The sequence below is a fragment of the Oryzias latipes genome, chromosome 7 (genome assembly GCF_053564925.1).
Source record: "Oryzias latipes strain Hd-rR chromosome 7, Olatipes_Hd-rR_3.1".
Taxonomy (NCBI): domain Eukaryota; kingdom Metazoa; phylum Chordata; class Actinopteri; order Beloniformes; family Adrianichthyidae; genus Oryzias; species Oryzias latipes.
The window spans coordinates 2,940,225-2,963,359 of record NC_136243.1 but is presented as its reverse complement, the minus strand read 5'-3'; the positions used below and the strand labels follow the sequence as shown (position 1 = coordinate 2,963,359).

The window sequence follows — 23,135 nt, the reverse complement described above, 5'->3', positions numbered from 1 at the left end:
CAGGCCTTCTTTTATCTCATTTATCTAATTCAGTTTTTCTGTACAGAACAATCTCAAATGCAAGGTTGTTTCAAAGTGCTACATGGAAAGAACCAAACATCAAATCAAGCAGTTGTTAAAGCCACAATTCTGGAAGCGTGTTGGAGGAATGTGAACATCAATGAAATATCGTCTTACTTTCCTCGCAGCGCATGCTTGCATTGGAAGTTCCTCCCTAGCAGACATTGTGTTACATCACAATGTCAATATTTGGATGCCTGTTAGGCCATTTATCACATGAAATAAACTGTTGCAAAATCCTGCTTCAAATGTTCAAAAATGCTAAAAAGTGTTTTTGTGATTCTGTGTGCATGTGTGTGCATGCGTGTGTGTGTGTGTGTGTGGGTTGCACATTGTGTGACTCTGCTCCTTTTGGTGTTTCTGTTTGACAGAAAGTGCGTTTGGCTCGGATCCGCATGGCAAAGAAAGGAACAACCAACGCCTTCCTCCAGTACAAAGAAGATCGAGGACTCGGGGTGAGACGCAAACACACGTGCACACCCCCAAAAATGCACACATGCAGTTATCCACACATATCCTCCCCCCATCACGCAGGAAAACCAAGGGGTTGGAGGATCAATGGTTCAGGTAATGTGCAGAAGTGTTGAGCAGGAGATTTAAGTAAGCTAAAGACCCCCCCCAGGTTAGGGAACGAGTCACTCTCCATATGGAGAAGGATCTGGGCCACATGTGTCAAACTCAGGCCCGGGGGCCTAATTATAATCCTCCCATGAGATCATATCAAATGTACATTAGAGCTGGCCCACAGTATATACCGTACCGCTAATACTACAAATCCCACAATGCTTTGCCAAGCGCTCCTTTTTTCCATTACAGTCATTGACAGCCTTGCTCCAGTCAAATGAATTTCTCCCTCCACAAAAAGACGGACAACAGGAGCTTTGAAGACATTCCTGCTAAAATAGGAGGTTTTCCTCAGAGTCTGACCCCAGACTTTGATGAAGTAACATCTGAGAAAAGATGCCAGGAATCTGGCTTAGACCAGAGTGCAGAGAAAATCAGAGAGCAGCAAACTGAGCTGGAATATCTCTGTTTCTGATGCACTTTTCCTAATGCAAGGCCTGGAATGTTAATAGTTCAAATGTTGGAATTTGTTATTAACATTATTTTTGGTTCTTTTCTTGTTGACTTTGAAAAATATTTACTTTAATAAGGAACTTGAAAGAATGCGGGAAGATACATACTTTATTGATTTAAATAAGAAAGGAATCCCACTGATGTGTCTTTTATTTCAAATTGAATTTCTCATGTTTGTAATATCAAGCTTTGGTTGTTCCACATTCTGTGTTTAAGCCAAACTAAAGTTAGTTTCCATCTGGAAAGGTTAAACATCAGTTCATTTTTCAGTAAATACTGAGTTTGGCCCGTGACTTTACTTTACTGCTTAATTTTGACCCACTGTGAATTTGAGTTTGACACCCCTGATCTGGGGGTGTGTGAGGAAGAAGTGAGAGGGGGGGGGGGGGGGGGGGGGGGCTTGACATGGCTGGGTGGGTGCGGTTCCTGCAGTAATAGAGGGCAGAGGTCAAAGCCGGTTTAGCTGTCAGTCTCTGTTCCTACTGAAACAATAATAACAGCCAACATTTCAACTCTTCATTGAGTCATTTCAGACTCATTTCTGACAGACATTAATTCTCTTTTGCCATTCAAAGATTTTTTTGTGTGTGATACAAGTGAGCTCTACCAAATGTTATGTTTTATTCCAAAAGTAAGTCAATGTGTTGAAGTCAAATCTTACAGTGGTAAACACACCACTGTCGTCTCTAAAAGTTCCCAAAAGGAGCAGATGCCCTCTGAATCTGAGACAAAAAAAAATCATTTTTTTATCAGGTTTTTGCTAGGAAGGTTTTAGCAGAGTTAGCAGGTCAAAGAGCAGAGTGTTGGATGTTTCATGGGCACTTTTTCTACTTTCCATTTGGTTGAAAATTGAACTGATGTGTGAATGATGCAGGAACACTGCAGAGGCAGCCAATGAAGCTAAACATGAGAGAATAATATTCAAGTTTGTGGAACTTGTTTGTTAACTTTAAGGTTTGACTCCAGGGGACGTTTGTCCTGATCTTTCAGCTCACTGGGACCGGCCTCACCTCTCTTTAGGCTGTTACTGTTGTTCAAATTTCCCTTTGGCAAGCTGCACATGTTCGGTTTCAGAACAGTTTTGGACCTTAGCCTTCCAGTCTAACAAGATTGAGGTTGAAGCCATCTCTGCACTTTCCTGCTTTTCTTCCTACTCACTTTCTGATTCGTTTCATTCTACAGACTCAGTCAACATCACTGACTGAGGATGTCATGTGCTGAAAACAACCAGATGGTGGGGCTGAAGTGTGCTGTCAGCTCCAGCTACAACAAAAGATGCCGCTTCACACACATGAACGGTTTCAGAACCTCTTAAAACCCTTGAGCCACATTTCCATTTGTCTTCTGCTGTGATCCGTCTGTTTCTGCTGAGCAGTGGGATTCAGAGATGCTCTCTGGATAAACCTTGATGCTCGTTCAGGAATCAGTGGACAGATATATCCTGCTTTGTGAAAACTGACAGCTTTGGAACAACCTGAAAATAAACTGGATGGTCTGAGATCTGAAGAACTGTTTTTTTCATCCCTCAGCTTCTTCGTGAGTCAGACTCTTCGGGCTTTTTGAGAAAGAGGAGAAAGCATTCAGTAGGTTTAAATGTTTGGAGAGAATAAAGCTTTAAGCTCCAACTGGGAGAACAGATCTCACAGGCGGAACTCACACTGATATCCTTCAATCCTAATTCCTCCTTAGCCTTTGGCAAGAATGAGGGACGATTAGATTCAAAGCGTGAATAACAATGTGGTGATGGTGGTGTGGGGGGCATAAGAGGCATAAGAGGGGGGCATCAAAGGGGCGTAGCTTTTCTTAGTCGTCATTCCAGAGAGAAAGAAGCGGTCCAGGATGACAGGAGAAAGAACCAGGAGGAAAAGAATGAATAATCAGATTTAAAAAACAGACACATGATAAAGAATTAGATTAGCAAACAAATGGACTTCTTCATGACAATAGTGACAGAAGAAAAATGTAAGCAGCACAAAAACAGGTCACAGTTAAAAAAACACTCAGAAACGCCTAATTCTGTCTCTCACAGCTATAATTCCAGATGATCTTCTGAAAAGGGATAAAAGACAACAAATCAAAACATCTAAAATGCATCTGAGGTATTGAGGAAGACGGAATAAAGCTGCAACCACAGAATGATCAGGACATGTCAGTGAGGCAGAAATTCACAGAATTTATGACTTATAATATGACTTATAATAGATGAACCCACATTTGTCTTTCTTCTTCTTCCACTCTTCTCTTTGGGGCTGTTGGCAGATGGGAGTTGGGTTAAGTGACACGAATGAGAATTAGGAAATTTAAAATGGCAATAATTGAATTAAGCTTTTCTCACAGGTCAACAACATGACAGAAGACAGATAATGTATTTCTACAATTGTACAGACGTCGCTCTTAAAGCTGCATCCAGTAAAAATGCAAACATAACATGATGAAATATGCAAAGGGACAGAATTTCTCAGTCAAACCTCTCAATTATTTTTTTAAATAGTTTAATGATTTCTGCTCATCTTTGACTATGTAGGCTGCTTACGTGTCATAAATGTACAATAGCTGCTAAGTTTATTCTAAACCCATTTGTGGCCTAAAACTTTAGCATTCTAACAATTCACGCATATCTCTGCATGTCTGATGATTCTTCATCATAAACCAACAGTCACTGCTTGGTTCTCGGTGTTCTGATGACTTGCAGGATCAGATGATCACCTCCCCTTTCAGAAAGAATCTGGTACCTCCTCTGCTAAAGGAGGCATTCTTTCCACTGCAATACAGAGGAATCTGAGCATGTCCATCAAAAAGAACACTCTATGGAGGGTTGCACATTAGTGTAGTGGTTAGCACTCTCAGCTTGCAGTTAGAAAGTCCTGGTTCAAATCCTGACTGGGTCCCATCAGTGTGGAGGCTGCCTGTTCTCCTTGTACATGTGTGGATTTTCTCCAGGTGCTCCGGCTTCCTCCATGGTCATATACCATGTTTTGGGTCATTTTTATTCTCCCTCGCTGTGGTTGTGATTGTGTGGTATTGTCTTATTGTTTAATGACAGATCTAACTCTATTTCTTGTTTTGTGTTCATGACGTTTGGGAGTTTGTTACATGTCTGTGTGCTCTCAGGACCGGGACAGTGACAGCACGGCTTTGTGCGTGAAGAACAGATCGGCGTTTGAGCATCAACACCACCACTTGCTGCACTGTCTGGAGAAGACAACAGTAAGGCCCTGCCTCCATCTCATCTTCCTCTCACCTTCCTCTTTCACTCATGTCACACCCAGAATTCCACCGTTTAGCTTTTGCTAATGCTAACTATAAATAGTGGAATGTTGGAAATTGCTCAGAGTTTTAATAAAACATGTAAAGATCGTCTGTGAGGCTCTGACTCTTTCGTTTCTCAAACACATTTGGTTTGCTTATTTTTAGTCGTTCCTTCATGTTTGTTTAACAGTTCCATATTGGTTTCAGCTGAATTGCAGTTAGGTTTCTTTGGGGTCGGTCTGACCCCCCTCCACCTCTTCTTTACAGAACCACGAGTTCACCGATGAAGGGACCTACAGCGAACTGTGCATGACCGACTCAGTGGGCTTCAGGACCAGTCGAAGCACCTCCCTGTCCAGCCAGCAGGGGGCACAGAACAATTCTACAGGCTGCTGCCCCCGCCGGGCCAGGCGGAGAGCTGCAATAAGACTGGCCAACTCCACAGTGTCCGTCAGCCGAGGGAGCGTCCAGGAGCTGGACACCCTTCACCTCAAAACCACGTCGATCCCAGCACAAACGTAAATGCAGATATGTTCTATGGTTTATGTTTTCACAGCTTTTCTCACTGGGACAGTGCCAGACCCCCATTCCACACCTCTCCATGCTTTTGGTTTGCCCTGCTTCCACAAACACCAAATGTGATGGATCCTCAAGGGCAGACCCAGCGAGCAAAACCTACAAAAGCACCTAAGTAGAGTTAAAAAGAGTCAAGCTAAATGTCTGATTTTTTTAGACAGCACTTTACAAAAAATTGCTTTAAAGACCCACTCCAATGAAAATGGTGTTTTGGGTGTTTCAACATGCTCTTATAGCATTTATCTAACACACACAGGACACATGGAGTGATGAAGCATACCAATGTGCACACACCTTTAGCATTAAACACACTCAAAGGGCATCCGCTAAAGCTCAAAGAACTAAACCGCTGCTTAACTGGTTACTCTGATACAAAGTTCTGTCAACGTTTTCCCCTAAATGAACAGCTTAACCAAACAGTGTGATGCAACTGATTACATGTTAGGTGTAAAAGTTAATATAAGCACAAATGCCTGTTCCAAAGAATTTGATGATGTTCTTGTCCATGCCAAGAGTTTCTGATGTCCTGTTTCCCTTCTTATTTCTCTCTCCTCAGTCGCTCCAGTCTGAACGCACAAGGTGTCAACCTGAAGCTGAACTGTGGAGAACAAGATTTTTCTGCCGCCATTATTAGCATCCCCACTCCTCCTGCCAATACACCAGATGAGAGCTTACCCCCGTCACCTGTCCCCATCCCTGGCATCCTACGCAACACGCGGGCCACTACGTTCACGCATGAAACCGTCAAAATCTCTTCCTTATAACATACGACTGTCCTCCTCCCTGGCTCCCACCCCCAGGCTCCAGCAGTTTCAACTCCAATAGCCCCTTCAACGATTGCTGGACTTGGGGCAACACATGCTGACATCTGTGTACTAAATTGATATTTAGTGGATACTTGTGCAATGGGTTGTTTTCACCTTCTTTTATAGGGAACTACAACTCTGATTGACAGACGTGGAAATGAGCAAATCAACAGTTTACTGTCAGAGAAAGTCAGCCTATGTGCAGGCTGACACCAGGAGCGCATCGGTTTCATAAAAAAAGCATTCCCACATCAGACGCACCATGCATTTGAACCATTCTATGCACTTGCACAGAGCTTAGATCGCACTATTGAAAAACAAGCCATGAATTCCTGAGAGCTGGTCCGGTTTCTTCAGTTCCACTCGGCTCCTGTTTGAAAATGATCCAGAAGGACATCCGAGCACAGCAGTCACACCTGAGAGATCCCTCGACCTGTGACCACTCGAAGGTTCAACCCTCCTTTGCTGAAAATGACGAGGTTGAAGGTTGAAACTCAAGCAAAGATCAGGAAATACTGTATGACTGTGCAAAAAATCTTATTCTTAACGATAGATTAACAAAAGTAACTTTTTATCTGCAGCTGATCTCATTCTGAATCAAGCCGTTTGGAAAAGGAGCCTCTTAAGGACAGACCTCTGAAGCTGATCAGTCAACGCACAGGGGGAACTGTTTCAGCAGCCTGCACCTTTCAGGAACCAAACTTATTGGATCTCTGTAACACAACAAAAAGGAGCCATGGAGAGAAAGTGTTTGTCCCAGACTGGGTCTGATCTGAACGGGTCTGGTATGACCCCTGAATATTTTGTCCCAGACCAGGATCCAGAGCCTTTTTCTCTTCCAAATATGCAACATACAACAAGCAGGAAAATAGCATCAACAAATGAACAGAATATTATTGATAACCATGTGTGTATTTGAACCTCAAGTAATTATTGCAGGGAACATACTGTAAAGCAGGAAAGCATATTCTGTGACCTTTTGACAGAGGATGAACAGCACAGACTCAGGAAAATGGGAAACACCAAAAGCTCCTCAGTGTTCTCCTCACATTCGTCCTAATGAGACTCTAAGGGTTGTTTCAGAGTTCCTGTTGGTGGCTTCAGTCGAAGAGCTTCGAGGATGAAACACAAATGATAGCATCACATCCCATTTTAATTAACCAGTTGGAACGAGCTGGACATTCATGCTAAACTGTAGTTTGTAAACTTCAACATCTGCCTCCAGCCTCTCATGGCTTCCCATAAACTACACTTCTAAGATGGAACAGATGTTTGAAGGAACAAAGAAACATTCCCTTCTGCTGCCTGATATAATCATCATCAGCCAGCACTGTCTGCCTCTGACCGCTGAAGAAGTAGACCTGTGGAGGAAGAGTTAGTGGCTTGACTTCTGGGAGCCTCACATTTAGGAGTGTATTTGACCAAGTCCCCTACTCTTTTGTTCCTGATAGGTTTGATTAGATGGTTTTGCCTCTCCTTCATTGGTCTGTATATCTGAGTGCATTAATAGGAAGATGAGGCTTTGCTGCTGGAGTTTATCTTTGTTCTCTTCTAAGTCAAACAGGAGTGCTTTTCTTCTAAATCCATACATCAACCTCTGTTTTACGTTGTGAGCCCCATGCCGGGTCATCTTTAACACAAGCCGAGTGCTGCCTGGACTTTGATTAGACGTTGCAGTATAAGCAGAAGTCAGAGATAAGGCTGCAGCTATTGGCTTTATCTCCTGCTGGTGCTTCATTAGTGATCATGGCCGGCTCCAGTGGACTTTATTGGTTGTTTCAGTGAGCAAAGGTCTGCAGAGATGTGGCTTCCAGACGACAATTCACTGCTGCATTCCTGCCAACTTTGATCCTGGCACCAAACCAGAGCTAAACCTGCCAAAAGGAGTGCTCTATTGAGTTTGGAATATTTACTATCAACTGAAACTTCTCTGTATCAGAGCAACGTTTTTGGTGGCAGTATTTGTTCCATCTTTGAAGTCAAAAAAAGGTTATATATCCTTTTTCTTCTCAGACTGTCTTTGGAAACTTGAGTTTCAGGGTTTACTATGACTGATTCTCAGCTCCAGATACCTGGTTTACTGATAGGTTAGACAACATCCACTGTGCTGTCAGCTGTCCTTCCATTCGCCCTTCAAGTGTCCTGAGAGGCTCATACACCTGTCAGAGTACATTCAGATCCAGCCCCGAATGACTGAGCCACACACTTCCACACAGGTGAGGTTTTGGAAGTGACGGTAGGGAAACTCAGTGTCACAAATGAGCTGCTGCTGTCACTTCACTGACGCTCACCATCAGCCACATCACTGCGGAGCTTTTGGGTTACGCTTTTCCTCAGAGACATGAAGACAGCAGGCCGGACCTACATGCTGTAACATATTTTGTATCATAAAGTTTCACCTCCATCTTTCTGTCCAATCGTCCAAAAAAAAAGAAAAGGTAGATAAAGGAGGTGTGTTTGCCATCCGTCCCTGCATGAGCCTCGTACAGTAGAAGTAGCCCTACTGACCTGCTCCATCAAGAGAAAAATGAACAGCGGCGGAGGAAATCTCATTGTATTTTCTTTTGCATGACATGTTGGTTTTTCTGGTTTGTTTTCTTCATACTGCTGAACTTTCCATGAATGTTTGCACCTCAGAAGAAACAAGCAGATTATATTCACTCAGGCATGTTCCTGAGTGCGGCTGCATTGTTTACGAGGCCGTGAGTTTGAATGATAAGCTGTCACAAATATGCATGGATACCGTTGTAGGTATTTTATCTGTTTTCTCCTACAGCAAGGATGTCGGGGTAAGGCTGAAGTGGCTTCAGGACAGAACTGAAGGGCTTCACGAGTTAGTTCTTCACTTTGATCTGTGGCTCCCAGCAGGCCTCCGCCTTCACAGCTGAGCCCCTCACCGCAGCAGCATGGCCTTTCATCAATACCACAAAATCATCTCTTCTAGCATGAGGCTCACAGCTGGAACACATAGAACATTTATTTATCAATTTAAGTAGAATGCAAAAAAGATGTCTTCATAATTGGAGTTTTAATGCAGTAATTATGTGTGTTAATCGGCATAAATAGGGGTTTAACGGTTCATTGTAACCCTTGTGCTATCCTGGGGGGTCAAAAAGACCATTGACGTGTTCTCCCTACCATGACAAAGGTGGATAAAGGTGGAAAGATTTCATGTAATCCATGGACACCAGTGAAGATCACAAATCACTGAAGAAAAAAGGTTCAGAGCTCTGTCTAGTGGGTCTAGATCAGTGTTTTTCAACCAGTGTGCCGCGGCACACTAATGTGCCGTGGGAGATGGTCAAGTGTGCTGTGGGAAATCACCCTCATTAACTGATATAAAAACATTTCCCATCTCCGGGATTTCAGCTCTCTGTTCATCAAAACAGGCCCTGATAAAACACTGAGTAGTTAGGAATATAAAAGATCGTAAAATACTTTTTCTTTGCGTTTATTTTATTTTATTAAAGACATTTTGATAAGAATGATGGTACCGCGATTCAGCTGCAGCTCCGGCTGTATTTTAGAAAAGTCCCGGCCCTTTAACTGTCTCCACCAATCATTCTTAGGGAACTTAATCACATGTCATCAGTCTGACCAATCAGAAGTGGTTAAAGTCTTCACTTCCTTGTCCCGATTTAGCTCGTAAAATCGCTCAGTTCTAACAAAAATACCAGCTAAATCTCGTCTTTATCGGTACAGCTTTCCACAGAATCCGGTATCAGACCGTGGAACAAGTGAACAAAACAATGAAGCTCAGAGACGCGATCTCCGCCGGCCGTTTTTTGCACTACATCTCCCATGATGCATTGGGTTGTGAGAGTGAAAGCGCACAAGGAGATCTGTTGTTAAACGTCTTGAAACCAACGAACACACAAACTGTTTTTAAATCTTCTAACTTAACTTTTATTGCAACTTTTAGAAAAAAAACAGCCGCAGTTTCCAGCTTTTTCTGCAACAATTATCTCAAAAATGCATGTGCAATTGTGGAGGGGCTGTAGATCAATACATACTGAGTTTCTCCGTTTTTTTTTTTGTAATTTTTGGATCCTGGTGTGCCGCGGGATTTTTTTTAAGGTTAAAGTGTGCCGTGGCTCAGAAAAGGTTGAAAAACACTGGTCTAGATGACCCAACTCCCAATGTTAAAGTGCCTAGGATAGCACAAGGGTTAACACAGATTGGATTTGATATTTGTGGTTGCCGATTCAATTCACTTTAGATTTTGGTTCATTCTGAACAATGCGATTCTCTGAGCTGAAATGGATCCAGATCATCTTCATCCAAACTTCCAGCAGTGAGACTCAGACAGAAGTTCCTGCTACTGAACAGTGAAGTTTTCCAGATTCTTGGATTTCTTCCAGATCATCAAGTGGAAATGAAATCTGTGTCCAAACAAACAAGTAAACTAGAATGAATGTCAAATCCATTCACATGTTAGTTTCCTAAAGTTCACCACTGTTGTTTTTCCACATCCAAAGAATCCAAAGGGAACATTCTTGGAACATTCTAGACACTGGATGGTCATATGACGTTATTCAAAGTCTGTCCACACATTGGACTGGAATGATGGACTGATCCGTGTTTAATGACATCACGTGTGTTGTCCGCTGATGCAATTGGTCTGTACCTCAATCCAAATGGTATTTTCCAATTTTGATTCGATTATCCATTTATCTCATTTTGAAACCGTTTTGTAACCCTTGTGCTGTCCTAGGCACTTTAACATTGGGAGTTGGGTCATCTAGACCCACGAGACAGTGCTCTGAACCTTTTTTCTTCAATGATTTGTGATCTTCAGTGGTGTCCATGGATTACATGAAATCTTTCCACCTTTATCCACCTTTGTCATGGTAGGGAGAACACGTCAATGGTCTTCTTGACCCTATAGGATAGCACAAGGGTTAATGGTATTGGTCGATTTGATTCGATTCTGCCTCAGACAGATCGAGCTGGTCCGATCCTAGGAATAGACATCGATTCATTGATTAATTGCTACACCTTTAGGCATAAAGCCTTGCGGTGTTTTGTAAGGGCTTTCCAAAAGTCTTTAGTTACAAAACTGCTCCAACTTGATGGATTTTTTAAAATCGACCAATCAGCTTTATTTATATTGTACCACTTATCCAAAGTGCTTATCGGTAGGCCCAAATCTGATCCCACACCACAGTATGTCATAAGAAGCACTTGTTTACTATTATATACATTAACATGACAAGTTGGTCAGATCTCAAAATGAAATTAACAGAAGAAGATCAAGATTCTGGGACCGGCTCAAGTGGCTTGGATAGGCTCCAGCAGCCCAGTTACCCCAAAAGGGACAAAACGAGTTTAGAAGATGAAAAAAAGATCAAGGTTCAAAATTAACAGCCGCAATAGAAATGATGAAATCCTATATCATTTGAATACCTACCTTAAAGCCCAAAGTGCTTTACAGTCTCAGTCCCATTTGCACATTCACACACACACTCACACACTGATGGAAGCTTCGCTGCCCAACACTGAGGCCAACCTATGACCACCAGGTGGAATGTGGGGTTCAGTGTCCTGCCCAAGGAAACGTTGACATATAGGCGGGCAGGGAGGGAACCACTTTCCTATCAGAGGTCGTCCGCTCTAACTCTACACCGTAGGAAACACTGTCATCTAACTGTTAAAATTGACGTACGTTTGTGTACATTTTGAAGAGCTGCGTCATCAGGGGTCTAAACGCAGAGAACACTTGTCCAAAACCCTCCCACCTACCTGGTCCAACGCCTCCATTGGAACTGCAGGCTGCACTGTGAAAACCAGGCTTCGTTTTCCCACGTCTGAGTTCACTGCTCTGTTGGGTCTTTGCTTTTTGTCTTTCTTTTTGGAAGAGTCTGAGATAGGCTTGGGTCACTCTGAGACTGTGCTGAGTTAAAGCAGATGTGTGGAAAATAAAGCTTTGAGTTTTGAAGTAAAAATACACGTTTAGATGTGACAAGCAGCAGATTCTGTTACTTTCTGATTTTTTTTCTATAACTCAGGGTGGGAGGGTTGCTGATCTGCAAGGATCTGGGTCTTTCTCAATAACTTCCATGAAAAAACAACGAAGGTCTGCTGTGTTTGGAGCAGAATCGTCATGCTGATCCAGCCACAACCAAGAGCTCCCTTAGTGAGCACAGGAACTGGACCACAGATCAGTAAAAAAGTAAAAAGGAATAGACGTAGTCTGCTAACAATTTGAGCGACTTTGATTTACACTCTAAAATAATTACTAATGCAGAATGTATTTCTTTCTTAAGTTTGAATTAAATGAAAATGAAGACCCCCTTGTTTACAGTCTTTACATTTCACTGGCGTGTAGGAAAACAGAGTTGGCATAGCTGTAAAAGTATCTGATTTTAAAACTTTAGCTTTTCCCTTTTTTTTTACCATGACACAGTCTCTGGCTTGTTCCACTTTCGCCGGTTTCAATTCAAAACATAATCTTTGGTTTTGTAAAAACAGCCACGAAGTACATGCTAGGACAAATGCAACTGGACCAATTGATTAAGATAAAGACAGCGGTGGAGGGTTTTTAAGACAGGAGAAAGAGTTCCACCTTACAAGCCGCATCATCCTGTTCACCATCAGCCAGTATTGTTAGCTCCGTGCTTAACAACTAGCAAATGAGCAGAAAAAAGCTGAATCATGCGGAGTCTGAACAGACTTTTATCTCATAGAGGTCAGCATTGTAGCAGCAACACTTTCAGTATTGTTACTGTCTTCAGTCAGCATCAGCTTTGGAAGAACTCTGATGTGATCATCTAGCTGCTGTCTGTTCCATGGAGGACTCGGTCTCTTCCATGCCATAAGCACACCCTACCTCCCAAACCCAGATGGAAAATCTACGGTAAAAAATGTCGGCATGAGGAAATAGAGACCAATGATCTGATAAGGCTCCACCACCATCACCTTCCAAACCCACTCCACACTTGCTCTTTGTATTGAAGCAGAGGAAGGAACACTATTCAAGATGCGGATCTAACAATGGAAAGAGCACGACCAGCACAGGTTGAGGGAGTTCGTGCTAATGTCACCCTAAGATGGACAGATTTAAAACTAGGGAAAAAATGATTCCATGTTCTTGCATTGTTCTAAAAAACAAACAAACAAAAAAAAATCTTAAGATAGATAGAACCCTTTATTAGTCCCCCAAGGGAGCTTCAGTTATATGTTGAAATAAATGGTAAATAGTGTATACTTATATAGCGCTTTTCTTCCTACAAGGCCCAAAGCGCTTTACAGTCTACAGCTTTACAGAAATAGGCATCCTGTGGGCCGTGCGACATTGAGGATCCCTGGACATTCCCCTCAAGTAGCCATTTTGGTGCATCCCGCAAAATGATATCCCCACATCTTAGATAAGAGCTTCAGTGTCAGCTCCATATATCTGAGTAAACTCTCCTTTTTGGTGACCTTAGTTAACCCTGACAGAGAGCATGTCATGTTTGGGGCAATGGCTGGGACCCACAGGTCAAACCTGCTGGCATCTTCTGCTGATCTGAACTGTGTGATCAGAGGCAGCTCTCCACCTGAAAGGTCAGAGCACATGTCCTGTTCATGAAGCCACAGAGAAGATGGAGCGTCAGGTGAAGCAGCTGAGGTTCAGTCTCAGTGCGGGGAGAGTGAGTGTTGGAGAAACTGCATTAAAGCACACAGCTGTATATTCCATTCCACTAATAAAGACAGCAGAAATACATTTGGTCTACTGTGTTTTTTGAAGATCCAAAAGCACAAACTTACTAAGGTGGTCTCATCAGGGAGGGTTTGTTTTAGATCTGTAAGACTTCTGCTAAAGACTCTAGCTCTGCTGCTGGTTATTTTGACGCACAATTCCTTTTACGGCAACCTAGAGGGAAAAAAACACAATTATAAATATGTCACACATGCTTCCCCTACCTTAACCCTTGTGCTATCTTAGATGACCCCCCCCCCCTTCCATTGACGTGTTCTCCCTACCATGACAAAGGTGGATAAAGGTGGAAAGATTTCATGTAATCCATGGACACCAGTGAAGATCATAAATCATTGAAGAAAAAAGGTTCAGAGCACTATCGAGTGGGTCTAGATGACCCAACTCCCAATGGTAAAGTGTCTAGGATAGCACAAGCGTTACACATCTTCAGCATGTTTATATTCACCATATAAGTGCAAAAGAAAATGAAATGAACAGGCACCTTTGAACTCCCCTAGAAATGTGCATATCTAGTTCCTGCCTATAAAACCCTTTCTTGGTCCGTTTTATAACGGGTCCATTTTATGACAGATCTGCTTTCATGCTGATCCGAGATAAGCAACAAAAAACCTTAAGTGTAAAGAGGAGTAAAAGCAGCCAAGGCAGACCACAGGATGCGTTTAGAGGCTCACATTTCCAGCAACAATCCACAAGAAGTTTGGCGGGGCATTCAAGACATCACCAACTTCAGGGGCTGTTCCTGCCACATGGGCAGAGGAGCTTAACTGCTTCTTTGCTCGCCATGAATTCACCCAACACGCCCCCTCCACCCCAGACCCACCCCCAACCCCCACCGGCCACAGCACACCTCCACTCACTGTACAGGAGCATGATGTCAGACGGGTGCTCCGAGCAGTGAACCTGCCTGCTCACATACTGCAGTTTGGTTCGGCAGCTGCACCTTCACGGATAAGGAGAGACTGCAGAGAGTGGTAGAGACGGCTCAGAAGATCATTAGGTGCCCTCGCCCCACCCTGACTGACATCTACTCCGCACGCTGCATCACCATTTTCCACCTACTGTACAGAAATTTGGGGTAATATCTGTTGTGTATTCTCTCTTTTTACTATAAAAACGAGCCGTCAGAATTATTCATAAAGCTGGTTATCTTGATCATATAAACACTTTATCGATCAAGGAGGCTTTGGGCTGCAGTCCGTCCGGCTGCTCTATGTGAGCGAGCGGCCAGACTCAGGAGAACCGGATCTCCCGGAAAGCTGTGTTTCTGAGCAGAGGAGCGGCTTTGGGACGGTGTGTGAGCTGGCAGAGGCAGCTGTTGAATGGCGAAATGCTGCTCGGCAAAGTCCTGAGAAACCCTGTAAACAATCTTGAATTTGGGTTTCCAGTGGAATCCAGACAAAATTAAGGCTGATGTTATTCCCACAGATTGCAGCATTGACCACATGGATTTAAACTACATTCAAGGCTAAATGTTGTTAGCATGTATTAGACTAACCCTTCTTCTGGGTCCGTCCTGCCAAGAATAAAGAACTGGCTGCGCGGATTTAAACAAATATGAGTGAACGGCCCTTAATAATAATCATAACAATAATAAAAGCACATTTAGAAGATCATCTCCTGCTGCTTCCTGCTGATTTAGCTGTTCGAGGACAGCTGCAGCCCCATTAACAGCTCTATAGCGCAGATTTCACCGTGCTGAACTTTCCAGCTTCTGGCATCATTCCCCAACCTCTTGGTCCACATTTTTCTGTTCTTGCTTTGTCCCTCTTCTTCCAGCGCCAAATCCACGCAGCAGTGACAGAAGAAGAGTGAGCACTGACGTCATCGCCCCGCCTCCCCCCTGGAGCTGTTGACTGGAAATTAATTATGCGACACTTTTTGCATGTGGATGTCAAAACGAAAATGCAATCCCATCTTTGCATGATCAATTTTATCATGTCACAGAATGTGCTGCGTTGAAGAAGAAAAGGCGGTTTGGCAGATTAATTTTTCTTTTGAGTCAACAAAGGCATTTCTGGTATTGACTTTGATTTTTAATTATGAGACACAAATCCTTCCATGGGTTTGATGTTTTTGTGTTTAGTCTTTTTCATAATATATTCCCATATTTTTAATGCTTGAAATAAACCAATAAATTAAATCGAATTAAACCTGCCAGGTTGGAGGAATCAATGATGCACTGCTTTCTTGTTCACCTGATGATTTATCCAGGGCGAACTTACCATAAGGCAAAGGTAGGGGGCCCCCAACACTCTGAGGCCCTTAGCTAGACAATTAATAGAAGTGTCTCTAATACATTTTATGCCCATCATTATTTAACTGTCAATAAAAAATTAAAAAACACCCAACTTCCCTGAAATCGCATAAGCCTGGTCGTGTGAAAGTATTTCCTCTTCCCCTTATTGAAATGCGTTTCAACCAGGAACGTGTGGTCAGGGGGGGCAGGTGAAGCACTGCCTCATCATCCTCACCTGCTGTCATGAGATACAGCCTACTGAAATTAAATAAATGTGTCTACTAATATGGTCCACCATGAATGCAGTTCATATGTTTGATTCTAGTCATTTTGATCATTTCTGTCCTCAGAATTTCTGTACTTAAACATTTCCTGCTCAATTTCAGTATAAGGTCTGTCCTCACGGCCTGCAGCAATCCCATGCAGTGGGTTGATTGTCTCTGTTTAATACTTTTAGTTTACTCAGTATTTGAAAATAATATAATGCTTTAACAATTTTGTTAAACATTTCTGACATTTTTAGTGCACGTTCTCTAGTTCCATTACATAAAATAATGTATTTCACATTTGTCTGTCATTTATTTAGTGTTCAGATCTGACATGAAGCTGCACTGAAAAGACAGAATGAGGCAGAGAAGAAAACAACTGTGCTTTTGTGATATTGATACAAAAAATAGACCAGTTGTTTGTAAAGCTCAATAATAGTCCAATATTTCATGATTTTCTCTGACTGACTACAACAATAGTGGATGTATATCATTAAAAATATGATAAAGTTGGACTTTCAATCACACTGGGAAGTAATAAATAATGGATGATTCATTATTCCGGTTAAATAATCACTGATTAATATCTCGGGTGGAAAACCACGACTCTATCCAGGGAGATGAAATGATGTTTTCAAGCAGTTTTTAAGAGAGAGGTAGTAGTAGTAGTAGTACAAGATTTATTTCAAATCAAATCAACATTTACATGAAATGAAATATAAGTCTACGCAAGACTTTGACAATATGATTTGAAAGGGGAATGGAAGAAGCTTATGCTTATAAGAATCCAATCCCCCACTCAACAGCACTCAACAACAAGATTAAACAATTTGCCATTATTGTGCTAGCATACGACTAACACAAGACAAAGACAGACAGACACCCAAACACTGCGACCACAGACCACACCTCCTGTAAAAGAGAAAAAACAGACGTCTCAGCTGAAAAAAGAAACAAGATCAAAACAAACCAACAACACGTGTGAACACATATAAACCCGTTTCTTCTTCTTCTTGTTCTCTTTATCTTCTTCTTTTCTTTCCTTCTCCCCTTTTTCCCTCTTCGTTTCCTTTTTTCTCCCCCTGCTTTATGGTCATTAAGAGGAGGCAGTTATCCCAAAAAGTGGAAAAGGCAAAGAGAAAGCAAGAAATGTGTTCCCAAACTTCCAAAGGGGCTGGAAGACAGAACAATTAGGAACTCAAGCGTTTTAGTTTCTATTGCCGTCTTAGGTAAAACCTGACAAATGAAAGAAAAGACAGAAGATCGTCATTTTCTTTCCTCCTAGTAAGTGAGCAGCTAACAAATGTGAGCCTTCATTAAATTGAATGTATTTTTACAGGTAAAAGTAATGCATAGAAGAAACATTACTTGAATATTTAAATGTGATTTCAGTTTTAAACACTTATCAAAACATTTATAGTTCCTTGACAATGAATCTGTCTAGTGGACCAATGAAGAAGGTATTTGACGTATTAACCTAAAAAATGATTTTAAAAAATAGTTAATACAACTGCTGCTGGGGGCCCCATTCTATTTTTCCCCTAGGGCCCCCAAACTGTGGAGTTATTTCAGTCTCAATAATCAGAAATGCACACAACCGGTTTTACAAATGCACACGCTCCGATTCACAAATGTCATTTTATGCAAACGTGAAAAATAAATTCGGAAATACACACCCTGTGTTTCACAAACACACACATTGTGTTTCACAAATGCACACTAAATGTTTCACAAATGCACAATAAGTGTTTCTCACAAATGTGCACACTGTTTTTCACAAAAACATTTTAGAAATTCACAATAAATGTATCAGAAATGCACAGTAAGTGCTTCACAAACATGATTTTTAGGTACACATGTGATGTGAACTCACAGATCATTCGAATTGCAGACTGTGCATTCAAAATCCCGTTCTCGTTTGTGAATCTCCCCGTGTGTGTGAGAGATTTTTCTACGGTGAATATTGAGACTCATCTGACGGAGCGGGTCAACTAATCTCACCATTGGCTAGTGAATCTGTCAATCAAACTCATCGGCAAAGCAGGCGGGTTCGCTTTTAGCCAATCGTATGGCCCCTTACACTTTCTCTACGCTTTCTGCAGGTGGCATAAGCCCCGCCCATGTTTGATTCTGTACCAGTCGGTCGTTAGCGTGTTAGCTTTAGCATGGCTTGTCGGTTTATTTGCCTTCGGTTGTCAAAATTTACTGGCTTGCTCAACTTTTCAGTGGACCTGGAAGCAAGGCAACAGTGGTTGAATAGAACAGTTGACATTGAATCCATCGAACTCTGTACTGGTCATGAGATTTACAATGAACGTTTCACTCGGGATTGTTTGTACGTTATTCTCTTAGCTTTCATGCTAGCGTCATTTCAACACTCAGACACGGTTTTGATCATATGAAGGTGGAGGAGAAAAATCTTCAACTTCCACAGGTTTTGTGGAGAAACTGGCATCACTTTGCTCCGTACCACGCAGTGGGACTACATTACCTCAAGTTCATCTCACTGTCAATCACAGATGCCCAACACACCTCCCCTGCTCCCGAAGTCACTTTGCTGGACCTTAATTTTTTTAATAACTCAAATGTCATTGATTTTATATTGTAACCATATACATATACACCTCTTGGCCAGGTCACCCTTGCAAAAAAGATCCTCATCTCTCTGGGTTTTATAGCTGGTTAAATACTACACAACAAAAGATGGTCATAGAACAACAAAGTGCAAAGATTCACCCTTTATTGCAGAGTAAAATTCCGTGAAAACATGGACAGATTAAAACATCAAAATTTAAGCAAATGTGGGATCTCTACTGATTTGAATTTTATTTAAACTGGAACTAATTTTCATAACATCCTTACATCCAATGAAGTCCCTTGAACAATACAGCAGTATTGATTTGAACTTTGTCTTACTCCCCTCAGTCTCTCTTCTTCTGTATGTAATTCTTCTTCTTCTTCCACTTTCGGCTTCTCCCATCAGGGGTCGCCACAGCGAACGAGTCGCATGGTAAATTTGGCAATGTTTTACGCCGGATGCCCTTCCTGACGCAACCTTCTCAAACCGGGCTAGCTCTAAACACACTGGACAGTAAAGATGTAGGTCCACTCCCAAACGGTCTGAATTAAACAATGGGTTGATGTCGTCTTGCAGTTCCAACATTTGTGGACCCAAAAGAGGACTGTCCCATACCGGGACATTGATCCCAGGATGAGGTTCAGTCATGGATCCACTCTCCTCCCATTCAATCTCTGGAACCAGCATACCCTGACAAAAAAAAAAAAAATACTGTTTATGAACAGCACTGTTTTTTTTAATGTTTTAGATTATGTAGGAACAGTGACCGACTAATAATAACTTATATTGTTGCTGGCAGGCAGACCTCATATCTCCATAACTGTTTATAATTTGCAAATAAGTGAACCTTAACAAAGTAGTGACATTAGTACATCTGATAGCTCATAATGCCATGCATTGTGATGCATTTTGAACTTGCAGATGTGCTATTCTTCCTACTTGATTTAAAAACCAAACAATTTAGGGAAATAGTTTGCACCACACAACAATAATACTTTTCATTCATTTTTGATGAAAATTCCTTGTAGTCATTGTGATTTCATTATACTGTTCTTGATACTTTCCACTTAAGTCGAACTGCACACAAATCAGTTGTCCAGTACAGTGAGATTGAATAAAGCAGGGTTTTTCAACCAGTGTGTGTGCCGCGGCACACTAGTGTGCCGTGGGAGATGGTCAAGTGTGCCGTGGGGAATTGCCCTACTTCACTGATCTAAAAACATTTCCCATCTCCAGGAAATCAGCTCTTTGTTAATCCAAACAGGCCCTGATAAAACACTGAGTAGTTAGGAATATGAAAGATCTTAAAATGACTTTTTCTTTGTGTTTATTTAATTCTATAAAATACATTTTGATAAGGTTGACGGTACCGTGATTTAGCTGCAGCTATAACTGTGTAAGGAAAAGTCGCGCCCCTTTAACTGTCTCCGCCAATCATTCTTGAAGAGTTAAACACATGTCATCAGTCTGACCAATCAGAAGTGCTTAAAGTCTTCACTTCCTTGTTCTTAATTCTGCTGATAAAGTCGCTCAGTTCTAACAAAAATACCAGCTAAAGCTTGTCTTTAGCGGTGTAACTTTCCACAGATTCCGGTGTCGGACCGTGGAACAAGTGAACAAAGGTTGAAAAACACTGAAATAAAGCACTTACCCGGGGATCAGAAACAGGGTTCTGGGTCAAGCCCAACTGCCACAGCTGATTTGGTGTCATGCTTTGCTCCGTCCTGATTGGATGGCTGTCCCACGCGTCACTAAACACATCCAAACTGGCCTGAATGCGTGGTAGGAAAATATAGTGGCAGCAGAATACGTGATGTTACTGATATTGAGCAAGTTTTGGTCCTCAGGAGAGTCCAGGATGTTGTAATATAAACCAGTAACACTCATGAAGACATCACACCAGAGGGGCTCAATCCTGTATTTGGAAAAAAGCAAAAAGAAATATTATATTGTCAGATTTATTTTTAATACATCATTCACTTTTATGTATATATTAAAGCGTCTAAAACTAGGTTCAACTCACCGTTGATTGTGTGTACACTTTTGCTGCAACAAAGCTGTTTGTGTCAGTTGTACGTACTGTGAGCATTAACTCAGCTATGCCCGCATGTTCTCCTCCGTGATCTCCTCTCACCCTGACAATAACATGAAAATCATGTCTCAAACACATAATTACAAATGCATCGCCAATACGGTACACATCAATTTAAAATGTAATGTTCTTATGTATGATGCCAATAAGTAGAATTTCTAGGTTAGATAAATTGCAGGAGTGGGTTACATGTATCTCTGGGAAAAAAATGAGGTGAGAGAGACTGTTAAGGGGGGGTAAAATGTTATTCATGAGGGGAAAGAGTTTTAGAGTTGCCTTTGTTTTCAGAGGAGTCTAAAAAAAGTTGTTTTATTTTTGTACAAATAACCAAGTACTTATACTGCCTGATATGTGAATGAAATATTTCTTTATGAATAACATGAATACCTCAGAGGTAAGCCATAAACGTTCACAGCGTCACTGAAGAAGGCCAAGTGGGTGTCTGCACAGTTGTTGTCTGCCATCTTCAGGTACAGGATACATGGAATACAAGTACAAATACTTTCAACTGACATATATTTACAGGGGCAAAAATGCTAAATTCCCAATTGATAGGTAAAACAGTAATACAATAGGATGATAAAATATGAAATAGAATAGAATAGAAAGGTATTTAGGATGTCACACTTCAGTAAATCCTAGAGAATAAATAAAAACACGACAAACATGGATTAGATCATTTAGCTGTCTGAGATTAAATTACATAATTTTCAAATATTAGAAGGGGGAATTTTTTAAAACACTCTTGCTATGATAGCTTGAGCTTGTAGTAAAGAACAGCTTTAAAAAAAAAAAAAATCAGAGACTAGACACTGATCACAGGAAGCCTGTGTGTAATATTTACAGTAACTTCTACTCAAATCACTGTTGACAGCTGATTTCTCCCATCCGCCCTTTCTGTGACTACTTATCGACTACAAAACAGACTAAAAAAAATGTTTGGGATTCTTGTCATTACGTCATTGGAAGTAAAGATACGGGGATTTTAGTGGCTGTCACTCTGACACAATCTCACAGGGCTTTTCAGCACAATACAGGTTCTAACGTTAGAAACTTAATGAGGCTTCTTTCATTCAACAGTGGATTCACGTCTGTTATATTTCAAAAATGCCGTTTTCATGAATGTCATATGAATTAACTTTGTTGCACATATCCACCCCGTCTTAAAGTCTGGGTTGTGAAAAGACTGTGTCTAACTTTAACCCGGATCGCGTTTACATAAAGGCAGCACACGGAACAACTAACTTACTAGCTAGTTAGCCTAGCATCAGTGTTTAAACAAATCCCCGTCTCCAAATCAATACTTTTTATTAAACTTTCTGTGCTGCTGTAAATCCGGCATGTTTTCCCCTTAGTTCCATATGAATCATGTCAAGAACCTACAGATTGGCTGTATATCTAGCTTGAACCGACGCGCTAGCTTAAACTTCCCTCACACAGGGCAGGCAGACACAATTTGAGTCGAAAGCCGGCTAGTTTCGAGGCCCCTGGTTGGTTGTAGTTACTCGTGTTGTGTGGAGAGCTGGTATGCCAAGTATAAAACTTGACAAAACCATCATAAGTCCTTCCCCGCTTTCATAAAAAATATGACCGCACAGGCTAAGCTAAGCTAATTTGCGGTGGGGGTACTCTGCAAACGACTCGGCTGCAGTGTTCATAAAGCATTCACACATGTCACTTGGCTAAGGAGACCGCTTCAACTTAGTATTCAATAACATTACAGGACGTACAACGAGGGAATAATAATCAAATAAATGCATTACTTACGGGCTGAGACTGATCCCGTTCAGAAGACCTCTCCGCCATGTTTGCCGCCCGCGTCCTCCCAACTGCTGTGCTGAACAGCTCCCTCCCTCGTCACTTTGAAAGTGAGGAGTGTAAGGGGCCATTCGATTGGCTAAAAGCGAACCCGCCTGCTTTCCCGATGAGTTTGATTGACAGATTCCCTAGCCAATGGTGACATTAGTCGACCCGCTCCGTCAGATGAGTCTCAATATTCACCGTAGAAAAATCTCTCACACACACGGGGAGATTCACAAACGAGAACGGGATTTTGAATGCACAGTCTGCAATTCGAATGATCTGTGAGTTCACATCACATGTGTACCTAAAAATCACGTTTGTGAAGCACTTACTGTGCATTTCTGATACATTTATTGTGAATTTCTAAAATGTTTTTGTGAAAAACAGTGTGCACATTTGTGAGAAACACTTATTGTGCATTTTTGAAACATTTAGTGTGCATTTGTGAAACACAATGTGTGTGTTTGTGAAACACAGGGTGTGTATTTCCGAATTTATTTTTCACGTTTGCATAAAATGACATTTGTGAATCGGAGCGTGTGCATTTGTAAAACCGGTTGTGTGCATTTCTGATTATTGAGACTGAAATAACTCCATACCAAACTGCTAGGTCCGCCACTGGATAATGATCTTTTTTTTTTTTTTTTTTCTGTCATCTCAGAACTCGTTCAGGCCACCAGAGGCAGACAG

At 41.6% G+C, this 23,135-nt stretch overlaps 1 protein-coding gene and 1 long non-coding RNA gene across 7 annotated transcripts in view; one reads left to right on the top strand and one right to left on the bottom strand.

The window, feature by feature from the left end:
- kcnd1 (potassium voltage-gated channel, Shal-related subfamily, member 1) overlaps nucleotides 1-13,473 on the top strand; it is an 81,869-nt gene extending 68,396 nt beyond the window's left edge. For 4 of the 6 annotated variants that reach the window (XM_078949788.1, XM_078949791.1, XM_078949789.1 and 1 more), the window contains 5 exons: nucleotides 432-515; nucleotides 2,667-2,720; nucleotides 4,249-4,344; nucleotides 4,654-4,904; nucleotides 5,519-13,473. In XM_078949788.1, coding sequence (XP_078805914.1) covers nucleotides 432-515; nucleotides 2,667-2,720; nucleotides 4,249-4,344; nucleotides 4,654-4,904; nucleotides 5,519-5,726 — 693 coding nt within the window. In that variant the 3' untranslated portion in view covers nucleotides 5,727-13,473. The remainder of the gene's footprint in view (nucleotides 1-431; nucleotides 516-2,666; nucleotides 2,721-4,248; nucleotides 4,345-4,653; nucleotides 4,905-5,518) is intronic. The other 2 variants (XM_004086332.5, XM_020701629.3) reach the window with 1 other exon arrangement.
- Nucleotides 13,474-20,326: 6,853 nt separating this feature from the next.
- Nucleotides 20,327-22,580, bottom strand: LOC144993889 (uncharacterized). The gene is made up of 4 exons (XR_013657168.1): nucleotides 22,410-22,580; nucleotides 21,030-21,106; nucleotides 20,574-20,685; nucleotides 20,327-20,465 (listed from the first exon to the last, which is right to left on the bottom strand). It is a non-coding gene; the product is annotated as an uncharacterized LOC144993889 (long non-coding RNA).
- Nucleotides 22,581-23,135: the final 555 nt, after the last annotated feature.